This window comes from Grampus griseus (genome assembly GCF_964374135.1).
Source record: "Grampus griseus genome assembly, chromosome: 19".
NCBI classification, from domain to species: domain Eukaryota; kingdom Metazoa; phylum Chordata; class Mammalia; order Artiodactyla; family Delphinidae; genus Grampus; species Grampus griseus.
The window spans coordinates 9,573,669-9,595,542 of record NC_139013.1 but is presented as its reverse complement, the minus strand read 5'-3'; the positions used below and the strand labels follow the sequence as shown (position 1 = coordinate 9,595,542).

Genomic DNA, 21,874 nt, shown 5'->3' with positions numbered 1-21,874 from the left:
TGGCAATATTTCTGAGGTCTGTGTATATTGTGAAAGTGTCTTCCTGCACATGAGACTGCATCTGGCTGGAATGTATCTGTTTCCTCAGGAAACTGTGCTCGTAAGACAAGGACAGGGCCGGCGGGGGTTGTCGGGGGAGAGAGGCCAGGCGCCTCGGGAGTTTAAGGACATGAGACAGAACCAAGGGCCTCTCCCCCAATACTGGAAACACACCTTCATACACACAATGGCTGCTTCCTTGTAAAATAAAGGGAACGTGTTCCTAATATGGGCCATCATTCAAATGTGAGCAGTGAGTCATCCTAACTACACTACCTATTATATACCTACTACTTAGGTAGCCTGGGATGATGAAAGGGCTGTGACAGAGATGCTAAATACTGAACTGCTAAATGCCTTAGCTATGGAGAGGGGAGTGCTTTTTAAAACATGGGAGGGGGAGAATAAAAGCACTAAATCCTTACCTTCCATAATAAGAAGTCAACAGGTAATAAAAAATAGGGAAACAGGGACTTCCCTGGTGGTCCAGTGGTTAAGACTCCACGCTTCCACTGCAGGGGGCGTGGGTTTGAGCCCTGGTCAGGGAACTAAGATCCTGCATGCCGTGCAGCGTGGCCAAGAAAATAAAATAAAATTTAAAAATGGGGAAACAATCTTTAGAAATATGGTGGTAAATACCAAAAAACAGCTAAAACATTTAAACTGTTTACCTGTGGGGAACAGGAATTGAAGTGGAAAAGGTTCAGTTTTCTTCTTATTATTGTAAATCATAGATATATTTGACTTTAAACTAAGTACTCATACTCCTTTCACAACGTTAGTAATTAATGTAATTTTTAAAACACAAATACATTTAGAAGACTTGTCCAAGCCAAATATTCCACCCAAAAGCCACAGAATAGACATTCTTCTCAAGTGCACATGGAATGTTCTCCGGTATAGATTATAAGTTAGGCCACAAAACAAGCCTTAACAAATTTAAGGAGACTGAAATCATATCAAGCATCTTTTCTGACCCCACTGATATGAAGCTAGAAATCAATTATAAGAAAACTGGAAAATTCACAAATATGTCGAGATTAAACACCATGTATTGCACAACCAATGGGTCAATGAAGAGATCAGAAGAGAAATTTTAAAAAATAGTATGAGATGAATGAAAATGAAATAACAACATACCAAACCTCATGGGATGCAGCAAAAGCAGTTCTAAGAGGGAAGTTCATCATGATAAACACCTACCTCAAGAAACAAAAAAAATCTCAAATAAACAACCTAACTTCCAGAAAAAGGACAAATGAAGCCCAAAGTTAGTAGAAGGAAGGAAATAACAAAGATCAGAGTAGAAATAAATCAAATAGAAACTAAAAAGACAATATAAAAGGTCAATGAAACCAAGAGCTGGTTCTTTGAAAATATAAACAAAATTGATAAACCTTTAGCTAGACTCACCAACAACAAAAAAAGAGAAAGGAATCAAATAAAATCAGAAATGAAGGAGGAGGGGCTTCCCTGGTGGCACAGTAGTTAAGAATCCACCTGCCAATGCAGGGGACAGGGGTTTGAGCCCTGGTCCAGGAAGATCCCACATGCCGCGGAGCAACTAGGCCCGTGCACCACAACTTCTGAGCCTGCGCTCTAGAGCTCATGAGCCACAACTACTGGACACCGTGCACCTAGAGCTCATGCTCTGCAATAAGAGGAGCCACCGCAATGAGAAGCCGCAACAAAGAGTAGCCCCTGCTCGCCACAACTAGAGAAAGCCCGCGCAAAGCAACAAAGACCCAATGCAGCCAAAAATAAAGAAAGAAATAAATTTATTTAAAAGAAGAGTTAGTGCTGGGATTCAGGGGTTCCAAGGCTGGAGGCCCAGCGACGCTCCCTGTACAAGCCTCAGTTTCCTCCTTTATAAAAAGGTTTAATAATAATCCCTACCCATAGGGCGTGTGACATCCATCAAGAAGGTTTCCACACAGGGCATCCACTGTCATTGTTATAATTAGCCCTGGGCTGGGGCTGCTGAATCTCAAAATTGAAAAACTTTCACCCGGTGTGGTACAGGGGAGCTGACAGAAAATACGGTGTGGTGTGCTCCTCCAGGTCTGGGAGATGAGGTCACCGTTAGCAATACCCAGCGGGTCCTCTTTCCTCCTGCGAATGCCAAGACCACAGGATTGGAGACAAGTCAGGCCTGGATCCAGTCTCCACATCCTCCGTGAACCCCCTTTTCCCTCACTGCAGAATGACTGGTAAAAAGAGCCCCCAAGAAGAAGGGACAGTTCTTCCTATAGTAGATTTCCAATTAATAAATGGAGAAGGAAAGAGGGAAAGAGAAAATCAACACTGGACAAATACCACAATAATAACTGTTGCAGATAAGATCCACAGATGATGCTAAAATTAGTGGGCATATAAAGCAGAAACTAACACACCATTGTAAAGCAATTATACTCCAATAAAGACGTTAAAAAAATAAAATAAAATAAAATAAAATTAGTGGGCAGAAGTTTGAGGAGCAACAGCCTATCTGTATAGTCTCAAAATGTCTTCCCCAAGAGATTTATTTCATTTTATGTTTTATTGAGGTATAATTAACATACAATATTACATTAGTTTCAGGTGTACAACCTAATGATTTGGTATTTGTATACATTTCAAAATTAGATTAACTGCAAAGGGAAAGATACTAAGTTTATACTGGACAAACTTAGCAGACACCACCTCGACCACGTGACCAAGGTCAATATGACCACAAATCAGGCTGATATCATGAACCCCGTGATGTGGTGCACAGAGAGGCACACAACATTGGTTCTGCGGTATGTTTGCCAACAATGTGGAACTTCTTTCCAATCAAAAGAAAGCATCAGACAAACTCAGACCAGAGGACAGCCTACAAAATTAACTAACCAGTATTCTTCAAAAGGGTCAAGGTCGGGCTTCCCTGGTGGCGCAGTGGTTAGGAATCCGCGGGCCAATGCAGGGGACACGGGTTCGAGCCCTGGTCTGGGAAGATCCCACATGCCGCGGAGCAATTAAGCCCATGTGCCACACCTACTGAAGCCCGCGTGGCTAGAGCCAGTGCTCTGCAGCAAGAGAAGCCCGCACACCGCAACAAAGAGTAGTCCCCACTCACCGCAGCTAAAGAAAGCCCGCGCGCAGCAATGAAGACCCAACGCAGCCAAAAATAAAGAAAGAAATAAAGAAATTTATTTTTTTAAAGAAAGGGTCAAGGTCATGAAAGACAAAGACAGACCGAGAAACTATCATAGGTTAAAGGGGACTACAGAGACATGACAACTAATTCAGGATACAGGATGAGATCCTGGGACAGAAATAAGGACTTTGGTGGAAGAACTGGTGAAATGCGAATGACGTGCGTGGTTACGTTACCAGCACTGCACTCATGTTCATTCCCTGCGTTTGCTCCCTGTACTGTGTTTACATAAGATGCTATCATGGAAGGAAGCTGAGGGAAAGGTCTACAGAAGCTCTGTACCATTTTTACAACTTTCCTGTAAATCTACACTGAGCTCAAAGTAAAAAGGTAAGAAAAGAAATAACCTCCAGGTGGCAAGACTGGGAGGAAATGGACCCTCGCGAACATTCGTGGCTGCCAGTGGAAATCTTCTGCACACCCCTGAGTCAGCAATTCTGCTTCTGGGGATGGATGAGAGATTTCAGTCACGCGGGTGTGAAAGGTGTGCCTGCCACGTTAGTCCTGCAGCATCGTTTATGACAACAATAAAAACGCCAGGAAAGACCCTACAGGACTATCTACGGTCTCATAAATTACAATAACTCTGTCGGCAGCTGAGATAGAGAGTAGGGAAGGTTCTCATGTGCTGATAGATAATTCTCTCCAGGATAACGTGTAACATGGTCAGTGAAAAGCAGTGAGGACCAGCACAGTGTATACTGTTTGCTGCATTCGTGGAAAAAAAAAGGGCGGGGGGGGGGCCCGGGGTGCGTTGCATATCAGCATCTGCTTGGAAATGCATAGTTGTTTTTTGTTTTTTCTGGAAAATACTCAAGATAACAGTGGTTGCCTCTGTGGAGGAGAACAGGGTGCCTGGGGAACAGAAGTAGAGGGAGAATTTCTCCTACATACTCTTGTGAACCTGAAACCAGGTGAACTTAAAAACAAAACCAACAATGAGACAGATAATTAAAATTTTTTCCAAAAATTCAACAAATAATCCTGGACCCAGGATTTGTGGTCAAACCTGTTTAGATGAAATACTCTGCTCTTCCCTCAAGCCCCACTAAGATGGCATTCAGGTAGAAAGAAGCCAGAAGCCACAAGAACAGAGGGAAGAGGGAGGGGTGGCCTGGAGGGGAGCAAGCCAGGGCAGGCCCAGAGGCCGGAAGCAGATGGCTGAGAGGCAACTGACAGAGCCAGCAGGAAGGAGACCTAGGCACCCATGGGTGGGTGTGCCTGGGGGGGGGACAGGGTGCAGGCAGCTGAACTAGGACAGACTAGGATGGCATGCACCAGTCCCTCTGAGAGCGGGGATAAGCTGAGGATATCCAGAACTCCTCCCCAACCTGACAGGAAGCTGCAGAGGGTGAACCAGGGGGCCTCCAGGAACAGCCCAGGGGGCGGGCGCCATGCTGGAAACACGCCTGACCCTCTTGCCTGGGGCTGGTGGCCAATGCACAGAGGTCAAGAGTCAACCCCAGTGGCCCTAGCTGGAGGTGAGGAGAGTGAGGTCACACCTTCCACTGAGGTACAGAAAGGGGCTCTGCTCAGCTGTGACCTTGGTAATCCAGGGAGATGGGAAAGATCTAGGCCAAGGACATCCCCGTGCCTCCCAGGCCCCCTCTCCTCTCTTCAGGAACACAGAGACCCCTCCTCTCTCTCCCTCTAAAGCCCTGGTGAAGTGGGTATCTGCCCAGCAGCCACTTCTCTTTTTCTGGAAACTTCCCCTGACTCTCCTTTGAGGAAGGCCCTCCCCTCAATGTTCCCTCATGTTGTTCAGGTAAAACCGATCCTACCCCCATGTTTAGATGCTGGCATTTAGCCCTGGGATTTTTCCCGGAATTTCAGGAACGAGGTCCTCTCCTTCTTCTGGTGTTGCTTAGTGAGTGGGCTGTAACCTGGAGCTACTGAGGCCATCTGATCCCCAAAGGGAGAGACTACCTGAGAAAGAAAGACAGCACAGAGAAACACAGGGCCCAGGGATCAGGCTGCGCCTTCCAGGAATTGTCTGAGTTCCTGAATCTAGCTGAGGCTGACGCTATACACTTCCGGAGCTTTTATGCATCTGACCGTCAGCTTAGAATTCTGTCACTTGTGAAGAGTTGAGGGAGGGGTTCAGAGTGAGGTCATCACCCCTTCTTGACAAATATTGAGAGACAAGAGTTTCAAGGAGCACTGAGGGGGAAATTCCTAGAAGAAGTGTGTACCCATGAATGTGTATATACAACAGCACGCCAACATCACAGAAAAGAGGCAAGACAGGTCTTCTGCACTGAACAGGTGTTACTTTTATAAGCAGAAATCAACTTTCTTTGAAAAATAATACAGCAAATTAATTCCTCGCTGTCCTTGATTTCTTTTTTTTTTAAAGATAATATATTTAATCAAACCTTAATTTTTATTATTTATTTATTTTTTGCGGTACGCAGGCCTCTCACTGTTGTGGCCTCTCCCGTTGCGGAGCACAGGCTCCAGACGCGCAGGCTCAGCGGCCATGGCTCACAGGCCCAGCCGCTCCGCGGCATGTGGGATCCTCCCGGACCGGGGCACGAACCCGTGTCCCCTGCATCGGCAGGCGGACTCTCAACCACTGCGCCACCAGGGAAGCCCTGTTCTTGATTTCTTTTGTCATCATGACATATTGTCCCTGCTGCCTTCAGAATCAAGTCCAAATGTATTAACATGGCCCTGTGTGGTCTGTCCTTGGATGGCCATCCAGTCTCTCGCCACTTTCAGCCCCACCGTCTACATTTCAGCCCCACCAGCCTCTTCTGATTCCCCTCGTTCACACCTTGACCCTTGCACATGCTGTTACCTGTGCCTCTGTCTTTCCACTTCGGCTCACTACTCCTTGAGCTCTGCTATATCCCCTTCTCCCAAAAGCCCTTCCCAAACCCACAGACTGGCTAAGCTCCCCTCCAGGCTTTCCCAGCCCAGCACTGACCCACTGACCTCTCTGGATCGTCTGGAGAAGGGCCTGTCTCCCCTCTGAATTGTGAGACCCATGAGGGCAGGGCCGTGTCCCCACCGCGGCTCAGCACAGGACCCGGCACAGAGAAGATTCTGGGGAGTGCTGGTTGCATGGACGAGATAGGGATGAATAAAACAGGCAGGGACAGGGTTTGTTTCAGCCCTGTGTCCCCAGCACTCAGCACAGGTATAGAGAAGATGCTCATAGGAGATATGTTGAAAGAATGAGACCAAAAGTGAAAAGTCTGAGGTATAAAAACATATCAGCTTGGTGATAAAAAGACGCTTTATTCAATCAGTGCTGTCGGGACAACTGGACAACTAGGAAAGAAAATAAGATGGATCGGGAGTGGGTTGAGGTATCGGTGGGAGAGTCGGGTGGCGGAAGAAGCTGTTACGGGGACTGGAGCTGTGGATTAAGCCTGAACAAGATGACAACTTCCCAGGACTTCCCTGGTGGTCCAGTGGTTAAGACTCCACGCTCCCAAGGCAGGGCACACGGGTTCGATCCTTGGTCAGGGAACTAAGATTGCGCATGCTTTGTGGTATGGCCAAATAAAATAAAATTTTTTAAAAAAAAGAATATTTAAAAGACGACAACCTCCCAAAAGCACTGAGATTTCGTGGCAGAGCCCATGGGGAAAAAGCCAGTGGGAAGCCTAGCCGGCACTGGCAAAGTCCTGGGCAAGGAGCTGGAGGAAAGGGGCTTTGACAAGGCCCATGTGGTTCTTGGCTGGTTTCTGGTGCTAAAGAAAGATAAAGATCTCTTCCGGGAATGGCTGAAGGACACACGCGGCGCCAACGCCAAGCAGTCCCGGGACTGCTTCGGGTGCCTCTGAGAGTGGTGCGACGCCTTCCTGTGATGCTCTCTGGGGAGCCCTGATCCCGAGCCCCAGCACTGAGTCTCCGGAGTTTGCAGCCAAGTGAGGACTCCTCCCCCATCCTCTCCAAGGGAAAAGACTGCTGTGGTGGTGCAGACCTCCCGTGTACTCCGGGGTCTTTTGGGAGATCTCTCCCCTCATCATTTCAACATTTTTGGAATTCTCAGCCTTGCATGCATCTCCCTTCTCCTTTCCCTGCCAAGTTTTGAGTCAGCTCTTTTTGGTAGAACGGTTACTGCCCTTGTAAAGTTGTTTTTTTTGTTTTTTGTTTTTTGTTTTTTTGCGGTACGCGGGCCTCTCACTGTTGTGGCCTCTCCCGTTGCAGAGCACAGGCTCCGGACACGCAGGCTCAGCGGCCGTGGCTCACTGGCCCAGCCGCTCCACGGCATGTGGGATCTTCCTGGACCGGGACATGAACCCGTGTCCCCTGCATCGGCAGGCGGACTCCCAACCACTGCGCCACCAGGGAAGCCCCATCACCCCTTCTTGACAAATATTGAGAGACAGGAGTTTCAAGGAGCACTGAGGGGGAAATTCCTAGAAGAAGTGTGTACCCATGAATGTGTATATACAACAGCACGCCAACATCACAGAAAAGAGGCAAGACAGGTCTTCTGCACTGAACAGGTGTTACTTTTATAAGCAGAAATCAACTTTCTTTGAAAAATAATACAGCAAATTAATTCCTCGCTGTCCTTGATATTTTTTTAAAGATAATATATTTAATCAAACCTTAATTTTTATTATTTATTTTTTGCGGTATGCGGGCCTCTCACTGCTGTGGCCTCTCCCTTTGCGGAGCACAGGCTCCGGACGCCCAGGCTCAGCGGCCATGGCTCACGGGCCCAGCCGCTCCGCAGCATGTGGGATCTTCCCGGACCAGGACACGAACCCGTGTCCCCTGCATCGGCAGGCGGACTCTCAACCACTGCGCCACCAGGGAAGCCCTGCTTGTTGTTTTTATACCTGGGGCAATGCATCACCAAGAAGGGAGAGGCGATTTGCCTTTCTTTTCATACTTCTCCCATAATTTCTTTTCTTGGGAGCAGAACCATCAGAAAGGGAGGGAAGGAAGGAAGTAAGGAAAGAAAGGAGGACGGAAGGAGGGAGGGAGGAAACCCAGCAGATTCCTCAGGCAAGTCAGGTGAAGCTAGAGCTCTGGAAAGGATTCCCTTAAAACTCTCCTTGCATTAGTGCAGGGAGTTGGGGTGGATTCACGTACAACAGCATGAAGGCTGCCTGCCAATTGCCACATAGACTGGAATACTGAAGGCAGCATTCTTTGGGAGAGCATAACCCAGAAATAACCTAAACGTCCACCAACAGGGGCCTGGTACGATCACACTAAGTACCAAGTGCTACGAAAAAGAATGTGGGATGAATTTTCAAGGTTATGTAGTTAAAGAGGAAAAAAATAGGGCACAAAACGAGGTGAACAGTACACAACCTTTTACGTGAGTTACACATATGCATACAGTACACCTGATTATGCACAGAACACCTCTGGAGGGTATCTGGGGAGTGACCTTTGGTGGTTTCCTTTCTAACCTCTGACCTTCCACTCTTCCCATCACCCTCTGCCCCAGCCACACAGGCCTCCTCACTGTTCCTGGAACCCAGCAGGCATGCTCTAGCCTCAGGGCCTTTGCACTTACTGTACCTTATGCCTGAAACACTACTCTCCAAACATGCATACTTCCTCATTTTACTCAAGTCTCTGTAATCACCTCCTCAGAGAAGGCTTCCTAAACCCACTCTAATAGAGCAAATACCTTCTCCCATTACACCTAATCCTTCTTCTTTCCTGCTTTATTTTTCCCTTAGTACCATCTAACATGTAATATATTTACTTTCTTTTTTCTTTTTTTTAACAAATTTATTTATTTATTTTGGGCTGTGTTGGGTCTTCGTTGCTGTGCGTGGGCTTTCTCTAGTTGTGGTGAGCAGGGGCTGCTCTTCGTTGCGGTGCGCGGGCTTCTCGTTGCAGTGGCTTCTCTTGTTGCGGAGCATGGGCTCTAGGCGTGCGAGCTTCAGTAGTTGTGGCTCGCGGGCTCAGTAGTTGTTGCTTGTGGGCTCTAGAGCACAGGCTCAGCAGTTGTGGCGCATGGGCTTAGTTACTCCGAGGCATGTGGGATCTTCCTGGACCAGGGCTCGAACCCGTGTCCCCTGCATTGGCAGGCGGATTCTTAACCACTGCGCCACCAGGGAAGTCCTATTTACTTTCTTATTTACTATCTGTGTCTTATCAGGAGAACCTCAGCTCTAAAGGGCAGCACAGACATGGGTCTCTTTTTAAACAGCTGTATCCCCAGTGCTTGGCAAGTAGTAGGTCTTTGATAAATCTTTCTTAATGAACAAAGAAAAGAAGGAAGACAGGCAGGCTGATAGGGATAAGAAGGTATGTACTTTTCATCATATTTCCTTTTGTACCACCTGAATTTTTCTACCACACGCATTATTACTGACCATGATGGAACTAAATTGGAAATCATAACAGTGAGAAATCTAAAAAGGCCCCAATATTTGGAAACTAAACAACTCACTTCTAAATAATGCAGGGGTCAAAGAAGACATCACAAGAGAAACTAAAAAATATACAGAACTGAATGACAATAAAGACATAATGTGGGATTTCCCTGGTGGCGCAGTGGTAAGAATCTGCCTGCCAATGCAGGAGACATGGGTTCGAGCCCTGGTCCAGGAAGATCCCACATGCCGCGGAGCGACTAAGCCCATGCGCCACAACTACTGAGCCCACGTGCCACAACTACTGAAGCCCGTGTGTCTAGAGCCCATGCTCCGCAACGAGAAGCCACTGCCATGAGAAGCCCGCGCACTACAACAAAGAGTAGACCCGCTCACAACAACTAGAGAAAGCCCGCACACAGCAACGAAGGCCCAACACAGCTATAAATAAATAAATAAATAATTTTTTTAAAAAGACACAATGTGTCAAATTTTATGGAACACAACTAAAGTAGTGCTTAGAGGGAAATTTATATTTAAGTGCTTCTATTAAGAAAAGAAGAAAGATTGAAAAAGCAATAATCTAAGATTCTATCTAACTAAAAAAAGAGCAAGTTAAACACAAAGTAAATAGAAAAAAATAATAACGATAAGAGTGGAAATCAATGAAATAGGAAACGGAAAAATAAAAGGAAAATAACACAGCTAAAAGGTGATTCTTTGAAACATACTTTGATAAACCACTAGCAGGATTAGTATTCAAGAATAAAGAAAAAAGCAAACATAAATTATCACTATCAGGAATGACAGAGGAGACATCACTAGAGATGCTACACATATTACAAGGATACCAAAGGAACATGATGCACAACTTTATCCCAATAAATTCAACAACTTATATGAAGTGACATATATCTTGAAAAACATAATTTATGGAAATTGACACAAGAAGGAACAGAAAATCTGAAGAGTCCTATAACTACTACAGAAATTGTATCAGTTATTAAAACTCTTCCCTTAAAAAAAACTACAGGCCAAGCTGGACATTTATATCAAATATTTAAGGAAGAAATAATTCCAATTTTACACAAAATCTTATAGAAAATAGAAAATGAGGGAACATTCTCCCAATTGTTTTATGAGGTCAGCCAAACCGTGATATTAAAACCTGAGAAAAACATTACGAGAAAAAAAATTACAGACTATATCACTCATGACTACAGATACAAAAATCTTTTGGAAAATATTAGCAAATCGAAGTCAGCATATATTAAAAGGATACTACACCATGACCAAGTGGGGTTTATACAAGAATATAAGATTGGTTTAATATTCTTTAAGAAAAAAATCGATCATTTTAACTCATGATAGTAGTAGAATTACGGTAGCCAACCTCCAAGATGGCCCCCAACAATCCCTGTCTCCTGGTACTTACACCTCTGTATAGTCCCTTCCCACAGTGTACCAGGGTTGGTCTGTATGATCAACACAATGTGATCAGAAGTGGTAGTATGTCAATTCCCAAATGACATTATAAAGACACTGCTTCTTCAGTCTCGGTCACTTTCACTTTTGGATTACTCTCTTTGAGGGAAGCCAGCTGCTAGGTCACGGGTAGCCCTAAGGAGAGGTCCATGTGGAAAGCAACTGAGTCAACAGCCAGTGAAGAACTGAGATCTTCTACCAACAACTAGGTGAGTGAGTCACCTTGGAAGCAGATCCTCCAGTGCCAGGTGAGCCTTCATTCTGAGAGACTCTGAGACAAAGCCACTCACTGGGCCACTCCTAAATGCCTAATTCTCAGGAACTGTGTGAGGTAACAAATGTTTATTTATTATCACACGAAAAAGTACTCAGTATTACCATTCCCCAGGAAAAAAGCAAATGAGTTGCCATTTTACACCAACTGTAATAGCTAAAATTAACCGTGAAAACATTAAATATTGGCAAGGATGCAGAGTAACTGGAACCACTTTGTAAAACTCGTTGGTAGTTTCTTATAAGATTAAACACACCTTTACCATATAACTCAGAAATTTTACTCCGATGTACTGAACCAAGAGAAATGAAAGCATATGTCTACATAAAGACTTGTACAAGAGTGATCACAGCAGTTTTACTTGTAATAACCAAAAAAACTGGAAACCCAAATGATTAAGAGAATGGATAAACAAAGTGTAGGATATTCATATATTTATTGGAATAAAAGAAAAGAATATGCACTAAAAGCAATAAAAGAAAGGAACCACTGATACATGCAGCCACAAGGAAATATCTCAAAAGCATCTTGTGAACAAAAGCTAGACATAAGGTTCATACTGCATGATTCCATTTATACGAAGTTTAACAACAGGTAAAACTAATCTATAGTGAGAGAAGTCATACAGGATGACAGAACGGGAAAGCAAGGAACTTCTCCCAGGGTGATGGAAATGTTTTATATCTTGAATGTTGGTTATACGGGCATATGCGTTTGTTAATACTCATTAAACTACAGATCTTTATTAAACTTTAGTGTTATACTGTATAGATACGGTACTTCAATAAATAATATGCAAAAAATCAAATATTAACAACTAAATGTAAGAGGAGGAGCTTGGGAGCCAGTAGGCTTGATTTCTTATTCAGTGTTGCCTGAGGGAACTTGCTGGTCTCTGGGCTATTTCCCCACTCATACAACCAGGACGATCATATAAACTCCCTAATAAGGTGGTTCATATATTTTGTTGAGATCACAGAAAGCATAATAAATAAAAACTATTGTCATCAGTTACGAAATTACTATTCAGAGTAAACACAGCTTCGAACCAGTCCCTGTGCTGGCTGCCCTTTCCTGGATGGGTTCCAGCCAGTTGAAAGCTGGCCCCAACAGTGCTCCAGGTGTTAACAGACTTGCGCTGCTTCAAGCAGGGCGGGAGCCTCCTCTGGTGAACCTGGTCCCATCCTCCATGACTGCCCAGAGACAGCAGTGATGCGCAGCCCACCAGTCACCAGAGGAAACATGATTGGTTCTGTCTCTCAGTGCGGGAATCCCATCTGCCGCACTCTGGGTCCAAAGGATTTCGCAGGGGTTAACCCAATCCTTCAGACTGACCAATCAGAGCACGGCATTCCCGGCCCATAGTGACTGGCTCGGGGATGGGGATGTGACCCAAGCTGGACCACTGAGATTCACCCTGGGAAGAAGGACCTCTCTGTGCCCTGGAGTCACTACACAGGTAACTAATACTTTCCAATGTGAGCTCCATGAGAGGAGCGTCTTTTGTGTTGTTAGTCATACCTCCTAGGATAGTTCCTAGCAGACAGCAGGCACTAAATTAAGATTTGTTGAATGAGTCAATTATACAGCCGCTTAATGGACTGAAGCAAGTCCTTGTCCCAGAAAATAATCCCACTTCTACTCCCTGCCCATATCTGGAGACTCTGTCCAACTTAACTTAGTACAGAAGGCAACTGTGGGGATTTAAGAGGCACAAGGGTATAGATGATCTTATCTGCAAAGTGGAAATAGAGACACAGAGGTAGAGAACAAACGTATGGATACCAAGGGGGAACGGGGGGCGGGATGAATCGGGAGATGGGAATTGACACATATACACTATTGCTATTATGTATAAAATAGACAACTCATGAGAACCTTCTGTAGAGCACAGGGAACTCTACTCAATGCTCCGCGGTGGCCTAAATGGGAAGGAAATCCAAAAAAGAGGGGACATATGTATACGTATAGCTGATTCACTTTGCTGTAGAGTAGAAACAAACACAACATTGTAAAGTGACTATACTCCAATAAATAAACATCCAGTATAAATTAAAAAAAAAAAAAAAGAGGCACAAGGGAAGCAGTTAACGAGGCTAAGAGCTTAGTGCGCTCTAGAGTCGGGTGTTCCTGGATTCAAGTTCTGGCCCTGCTACTTACATGCTGTGTGAGCTTGGGGAAGCTTCTCAACCTCTCTGCACCCCCACTTCCTCTTTTTCAAAATGGGGATCATAAACCCCGGCTGGCAGGGATGTTGGTGCATTCAAGGCTTGTACATGAATTAACTGTCTAGTGGGAGATCCAGCATGGCTGCCTGCAGAGACTGGGGATGGGGCTGAGCACGGGGAGTGCAAAGTAAAACCAGACAGTCTGGTCCTAGCTCTACCACTCAGCACCTGTGTGCCCTCAGGCAGGTTACCTAACAGCTCTGCTCAGTTTCTTCATCTGTTTAAGTACGTTAGGGATGGCAATCTGCCTCACGGGGTGTGGGGAGAATAGATTAATATACAGAAAGACTACAACAACCTTAGTGCTCACTACTATTAATACTACTTTATATCATTCTGTACTGTCTTATTAACTCCATCCTCTCCTGCCACTAGTCTAGAAGCTATGTTCATTCACCACCCTGCCCTCCCATATAGCAAGGGATGGTATGTAACTAAATTTTGACCAATTAGCAGTGAGGGGAGTCCCCTGGGGGCTTCTGGGAGAATATTTTTCTCCTTGAAGAGCTTTCTCTCATTTCCCTAGAACCCCCGTCCCACATATAAACGCGTGCGCGTGCGCGCGCACACACACACACACACACACACACACACACTTTCTCCCTTTGGATACTGCAGTATAAAGGTACGATGCCTGGAGCTCCAGTAGCCTCTCTGAGGCCTTGAGGGGAGTTACTGCTTGAACACCAAGATGGTAGAGACAGAAAGAGTCCTCAGGTCCCTAATAACATCACCAAGCCACCAAACAACCACAAAGCCACCTTCCTCCACCAACAGTAAACATCCCTTAGACTTAAGATTTGGGTAAGATTTATTGGCTGGGTTTTCGATTAATCACAGATGAGCACAAACTGATTTGTGTCTTGTTCTTTCGTTCACAATAAGCATATATTACTTTTGTAAATTTAGTAAGTCCCCAAAAAAAACTTCAGAGGAAAAAACCCCTAAAACCCCAAAATAAAATTAAAATTTGATTCAATTTTAAAAAGAAAAGAGATAAAAATGGCAACACACGCAGCACAGAATTCAGCGCACACTAGGCCTTCAGTAGAAGGTAGCTGCTGTGGCTGTGTGCTCATCAAAGGCAGGACCGAGGTGGGTCTGGAAGCCGGAAGATCACTGAGGAAAGAGGGGGAGTGGGGGGCTCTGAAGAAATCACCAGCTATGTGGAGGCTTAGTGGTCTGAGGTGGGGTCAGCTGGAGCCAGGACAGCAGGAACAAAGGAGGAACCAAAAATTAGAAACAAGGGGTAAGACCCTAGTTAGAGACAGAAGCACATCCTGGGAGGCCGAGAACATTGGGGTAGACCAAGGAGTCTCAAGGACAGGTGAACAAAGAAGGGTGAACAAGGTGTTTCTCTGGAGCATAGGAAGAAAATATCAACTTCCCGTTATGTTTGGTTTGAAGAAAGAGAAGAGAAGGGAAAGAAGAAGAGGAGAAAGGAAGGAGAGGGTGAAAATAAGAAGAAATTAAGCTTTACTAGGCATACAGAGACACACACAGATGGACTACAGAGAAGCCCTCTAGTGCCCCTCAGCCGCAGGTGCCAGCATCCTCAGGCGCTGGACCTAAAGGCTAAAGGACCGACACGGGCGCCCTCTCCTGTCCATTCAGCGCATTGCAGCCTGGGCAAATTGATTCCCGGGGACATTCTCAGGTTGCAAATCAAGTCCTCACACCAGGGCTTCTTAAAGAGTCCTGCTCAGAAACCAAGGACGGAAGATTTACCAAGGCCAGCACGAGAAAATTCCAACAAACACCTCTGCATATGAAGGGTGGGAATGAAAGCTGAGCAGGGGGGTTAAATTCAGCTGACGGCACACTTCTCTCATTTGGTCTGTACCTCAGTTAGGACTTTGCCAGCTGTGACAGCCAGCCATGCACAAAGAATGTCAAAACGACTCTCAAAGATGGTTACAGGGCTTCCCTGGTGGTGCAGTGGTTGAGAGTCCGCCTGCAGATGCAGGGGACGCGGGTTCGTGCCCCGGTCCAGGAGGATCCCAAGTGCTGCGGAGCGGCTGGGCCCGTGAGCCATGGCCGCTGAGCCTGCGCGTCCGGAGCCTGTGCTCTGCAACGGGAGAGGCCACAGCAGTGAGAGGCCCGCGTACCGCAAAAGAAAAAAAAAAAAAAAAAGATGGTTACACTGAGAGTTTCCAAATGCATTAACAATGCCTGTATAAGAAAATATTTTTAGTGAGAACAAAAACATTTGGAGGGCTATGAATATATAAAATAAAAATTTTATTATTAAAATATTAATTTCAAAAAATAAAAAATTTCTTCCCCTCCAATTTTTGAATGTTTTTAAATGCACATAATATATTCACAGTAATATATGTCAGTACTATTCATGACTCCTAAATAACTATGTATACACATTCATATCACACACGCACACACACACACACATTCATACTAGGGGAGAGTTGTCAGAACGTTTCCTTAATAGGAGAGCATAAGAAAACTGTTTGGAGGTCACCAACAGCAGCCCGCTGTCACGTAACATAACTGATGTGGTACTCTGGAGATTATAAATAGACTCCAGGGAAGTGGTTTTCAAGCGCTCATGCACACGCGGATCCTGTCTGGAAAATACTGAAAATAAAAATGGGGACTTCCCTGGTGGTCCAGTGGTTAAGAATCCGCCTTCCAATGCAGGGGACACGGGCTCTATTCCTGGTCAGGGAACTAAGATCCCACAGGCCGCGGTACAACTAAGCCCATGCACTCTGGAGCCCGCACACCACAACTAGAGAGAAGCCCGTGCACCCCAATGAAGAGCCCGCATGCCACAACTAAGACCCAACACAGCCGAATAAATTAAAAAAAAAAAAAAAAAAGTCCCTGACTTCCCTGGCGGTCCCGTTGTTAAGACTCCACGCTCCCAACGCAGGGGGCACGGGTTTGATCCCTGGATGGGGAAGATCCTTCATGTTGAGTGGCACAGCCAAAAGAATAAAAAATAGATAAAAAAATAAAGTGTCCAGCCCTTCCTTCCCCAGGTGGACCAATCAGGATCCTGGGCAGCTGAGGGGAGCACGCCACAAAGGTCACATTTTTCCCTTCAGGGCATCTACCTTTCAGCTCACCAATCCTCTTAGCAGCTATATTTAGTCTGGTGTTTCTTTAGTTCTGTCGAGCTCTGAACTTCAGTTGTACCTGTCACTTCTCGAAGTTCTGTTTAGCTCTTTTTGCAACTTCCTGGTGATTTTTGATTGTACTCATTCATGTTTTTATATCTGTCCTATTTTATCCTTTTCATATATAAACAGAGCTATTTTATATCCGTATCTGATCATTCCCACATCCACAATGTTTGCGGGTCTTTTTGTTTGTCTGTTTGTTTGTTTGTTTGTTTGCAGGTCTTGACCTGCCATATTTTGTGTCTGCTGACTCTCGATCATGGTGCCTGCTTCTCTGTCCGGCACGTAATTTTTTTTATCATGAGCTCATATGTGCCGGAACTCTACCTGAAGGAATTCTCCAAGGCCCAGGCAGAGGGTGGGGCTCCTCCAGGGAGGGTTTATGTTTGTCCTGGCCAGGTACTTAGGGGCACACAGATCCGGGTTCATTCTCAGCCTACTGTTTCCAGGACCTTCCAAAGAGTATAATTGAAGCCTCAAACCCACATGAGGGACAGTCAATTCTCAGAGGAAAACTTTTTCAATCTCTACCTAGATGTAAGGCTGTGTGCCTTTGCAGGATGGGATTTTTTTTAGTGCACACTTCCCCTGAGGGGTACCTTCCCCAGGACCTGGCTGTTCACAAGGTGGTCCTCTGTCCCCAAGGCCATGTGAATCTGTCAACGTCCCCAGAGCACCAGGAGGCTTCAGCGCTCCCTCCCCTCCTTGGCTCTTGGCTCTCGCTTTCTCCTTGCTCTGGGAGGAGTCCCTTTTCTTCATTGCACGTACAACCATGCATTTCAAAGGATGCTTTAAATATTTTAGGAAGCATTAGGTCATAGGAGGCTCTCTACTCAGCCATATTGCCCTCTCTCTGTTTGCCTTTCTCACTTTTCTTTACTCCAATCCCAGCTTCTGACCAGACAAACATAATAATTGCCCCGCGCTAGTTAGAAATGTTCATGGGAGAGCCCAGACCCTTCTGCTTGTGGTAAGCCTGTGAGGTCTGACTGAGGAAGAGGGACCAACGCCACCTAGAGGCCTGAAGTACTGACTGCTTGGCTGCAACAGGCCACCAGAGAAGGAATGCACTAGAAAGTTTAGTATTAAGATGACGATGATGATCAAAATAATAATGGTGCCTGATATCTCTACACATTCAACAAACAATTATGCAGCACTTAAGAGTCAGGCACTGTTTAATGCTTTATGGATATATTAACTCATGGAATATGAGTTATAATGATATAATTTACAGATACAATTTAACCAGAGAAGTTAAATAACTTGCCCCGGAAGGGACTTCCCTGGTGGCGCAGTGGTTAAGAATCCTCCTGCCAATGCACGCGACACGGGTTCGAGTCCTGGTCCAGGAAGATCCCACATGCCGCGGAGCAACTAAGCCTGTGCGCCACAACTACTGCAACTACTGAGCCTGCACTCTGGAGCCCACGTGCCTAGAGCCTGTGCTCCACAACAACAGAAGCCACCGCAATGAGAAGCCCGCACACCACAACGAAGAGTAGCCCCAGCTCGCCACAACTAGAGAGAGTCCGCAGACAGCAACAAAGACCCAATGCAGCCAAAAATAAATTAATTAATTTAAAAAAAAAAAACTGCCCTGAGGCCACATAGAAAATGGCAGAACTGGGATTAACATGTAGGCAGCTCAGCTCCAGAGGCCGAGTTCTTGACCACTCCGCCCCACTAAGTTACTGAGTTCACTTTAAGTCACTGAACTTAGAACGTGCCAGGCCTGCGCTGAGGGTACTCACGCACGCAACAGACCCTCCCATCAGACCTATGAGGTGAGTGCTATACCATGCAGAGGAGGAAACTGAGGTACAGAAAGGCGGGGTGACTTGCGCGGGACGCACAGCAAATGGCAAAGCGGAAAGCTGAGCGCAGGAAGCCTTTATCTGGAAGTAGGGTTTCCAGCCTCTGGACAGTAATGCCCACATATGCTAAGAAGAGATTATCACAGCCAGCACTAAAGACCAGATGCACATGCTCTGGGCCAGGCCTTGATATCCACTGGCTCTTGGATCCCCACAAGAATCCTGGGAGGTGAGTTCTATCATCACCCTCATTTGATGAACGTGGATTTGGAATCTCAGAGAGGTCGAGCTGCTTGCCCAAAGTCACACAGCTCATTAGTGGCTCCAAGATACCAAGCCAAGAGTATCGACTCTGTGGCAAACTGCCTCTGGTGACTGTCTGCATCACGCCCTGTGCGGTCCCCTCTCACACTCACTCTGGTCTGTGCCAGAGCTGCTTGGACTGATAGCGTGTTCTGGAAGTGATGCTGTGTGGATCCAGGCCCTGCCCTTAAAAGGCCTGCGGCTTCTGCTTCTTCCCTCATGGAAATCTAGCTCCTGGGGGCCCTGAGTGACCATGAGAGGCGAGACCACGTGGAGAACAGAGGTCCTGAGACAACACTGAGACGGAGAGAAGGAACTGGCCATTCCAAGATCCCAGTAGAGCCTCCTGATGACTCCAGGCCCAGCCACCCTCTGACTGAAACCCCCTGAGAGACTACCTAGCAAGACTGGCCGAGGCCCAGCTGGCCCAGTCAAGCCACGAAACTGTGAGAGAAAAATGGTCACTGTGTAAAGTCCTTAAACTGTAGGTCAGATTGCTTTGTAGCAAAACTGAAACCAACTCCAAAGCCAAAACTTGTAAGAATGACCAAAGAGCTAAACTCTTCTGAAAAAATTATCCCAGCAGCCTGAATGAATCGTGTGGCATATTAGTTTCCTATTGCTTCTGTAATAAATGACCACAAATGCAGTGGTTTAAAACAACACACAGTTATTCTCTACAGTTCCAGAGGTCAGGAGTCCAAAACGGTTCTCACTAGCCTAAACCCTAGGTGTCAGCAGGCGAGAGTTCCTTTCTGGAGGCTCTAGGGGAGAATTTGTTCCCTTGCCTTTTCCAGCTTCTAGAGGCCGCCTGCATTCCTGAGCTCACGGTCCCTCCTCTATCTTCAAGGCCAGCAGGGTAGCAGCTTCAAATCAGTCCCTTTCCTGTCTCCCTCTTTCACCTATAAGGACCCTCGTGATTACACTGGACCCACCTGCATGACCCAGGCTACTCTCCCAATCACCCAATACCTGAGTCAATCACATCTGTAACGTCCCCTTTGTTGTGTAAGGCAATACATTCAACAGGTGCCTGGGATTAAGATGTGGGCATCTTTGGGGGGGCCGTTATTCTGCCTACCAGAGTAGCAAACTGGAAAAATGACCAGTGTTCTCCAAAGGAATGAGCGGAAACCAACTGGACTTTTCCCACTGCCCAGAGACCTCCCACAGTTCCCCTGGCAGCATCAGCAGTGCACTTTGCATGAGTGGCCCCAACCTTCCTGGCATCACCAACCTCTTTTATCTTCTCTCCCCCAGAAATCTTTGTTGAAAAAGATCTTTGTCTCCCCGACACAGTGCATCATCGATGATTTATGCTTCTGCATTTACTGTTCTTTCCCAGGCAGAAACACCTACCCCTCCGGCCCCTATTGTGAGGAGACCGACAGCTAGGTCTACCCTACTGTGTCAAAAGAACCTTAGCCAGGGACTTCCCTGGTGGCACGGTGGTTAAGAATCCGCCTGCCAATGCAGGAGACATGGGTTCGAGCCCTGGTCCAGGAAGATCCCACATGCTGCGGAGGAACGCAACTACTGAGCCTACGCTCTAGAGCCCATGAGCCACAACTACTGATCCCACATGCCACAACTACTGAAGCCTGTGTGCCTAGAGCCCATGCTCCCCAACAGGAGAAACCACCGCAATGAGAGGCCTGCCCACTGCAACGAAGAGTAGCCCCCGCTCGCCGCAACTAGAGAAAGCCCGCGCACAGCAACAAAGACCCAACGCAGCCAAAAATAAAATAAAAAATTTTAAATAACTTAATTAATTAAAAATAAAAAGTGTGAATATGAGAAGTCAGGGCATACCAACGTCGAAAAGCATCTCCAACCAAACGTGTCCCCCACTGAGCCCCTGGTACTTTCCGTCCAGCCTGCCCCTCTTCCAGTCGGCCTGTCACACCCGATCCACAGGAAATCCTGCCGCCACTACCTTTCAAACAAATCTACTGCTTATTCATTACTAAGGGGAAAAGGAAAGGTTCTTTTAGCAGTCACCACCTTAACCAAGGGATCCAAGGTACCGCCACAAATGACGGAACAAACAGACATCAGGAGCCCCCTGAGGTGATGTCCTTAGGTGTTCTGTGGTGTTCCTGCCAAATATGCTCCACGTGAACCAAATCAGAGGAAGCAATCAGAAAACCCCAGATTGCGGGACACTACGGGACAACTGGCTTGGACCCTTTCCAATGTCAATGTCACAAAAAACAAGAAAGGACAATGATACTGTTATAGAGGAGGGCCAGCAAACTTTTTCTGCTACGGGCTACAGAGCAAATATTTTAGATTTGTGGGCCATGGAAACCCGACTCTGCATCCACAGACAATGTACAACGAATGGGCAGGGCTGTGTCCCAATAAAACTTTATTTACAAAGACAGGCAGTGAGCCAGATTGCCCAGCCTGCTGTAGATTAAAGGACACGAAAGAGGCATGATTATCAAATGCAGTGCATGATCCTTGAGCTGACCCTAGGTTAAAAATAATAAACAGCTAAAAGGACATTTGGGGGACCAGAATATGAGCTATATATTAGATATGAGCTGTATATTAAACAATATTGTCATCAATATTATTGTTATCAATGTTAAATTTCTCAGGTGTGACACTGGTTCTGTGTCATATAGAATGCCTTTGTTCTTAGAAGATACAGACTGAAGTATTTAGGAGTTTAGAAGCATGTCCAAAACTTACTTTCAAATTGTTCAGAAAAAAAAAAAGATTGTGTATATACATTCATACACGCATACATATATGGTGTTGAAGACAAAGCAGATCTGCTGAAGACTAATAAGAGATGAACTAGGTGTTGAAGGGCATATACCTGATGACCATACCATTCTTTCTTTCAACTTTTCTCAGGGTTTGAAACTTTTTTTTTTTTTTTTTTGCGGTACTCAGGCCTCTCACTGCTGTGGCCTCTCCCGTTGCGGAGCACAGGCTCCGTACACACAGGCTCAGTGGCCATGGCTCACGGGCCCAGCCGCTCCGCGGCATGTGGGATCTTCCCGGACCGGGGCACGAACCCGTGTCCCCTGCATCAGCAGGCGGACTCTCAACCACTGCGCCACCAGGGAGGCCCCAGGGTTTGAAATGTTA

The 21,874-nt window shown here is 46.1% G+C and overlaps 2 protein-coding genes across 2 annotated transcripts in view; one reads left to right on the top strand and one right to left on the bottom strand.

Moving 5' to 3' along the window:
- OPA3 (outer mitochondrial membrane lipid metabolism regulator OPA3) overlaps window positions 1–21,874 on the bottom strand; it is a 39,062-nt gene that overhangs the window by 14,232 nt on the left and 2,956 nt on the right. The gene's annotated exons all lie outside the window — the stretch shown is intronic.
- Window positions 6,808–7,011, top strand: LOC309837285 (barrier-to-autointegration factor-like; the record flags this gene model as incomplete). The annotated part of the gene is made up of 1 exon (XM_082677746.1): window positions 6,808–7,011. One exon carries the CDS (start codon window positions 6,808–6,810, stop codon window positions 7,009–7,011), a length of 204 nt encoding a protein of 67 aa, XP_082533872.1.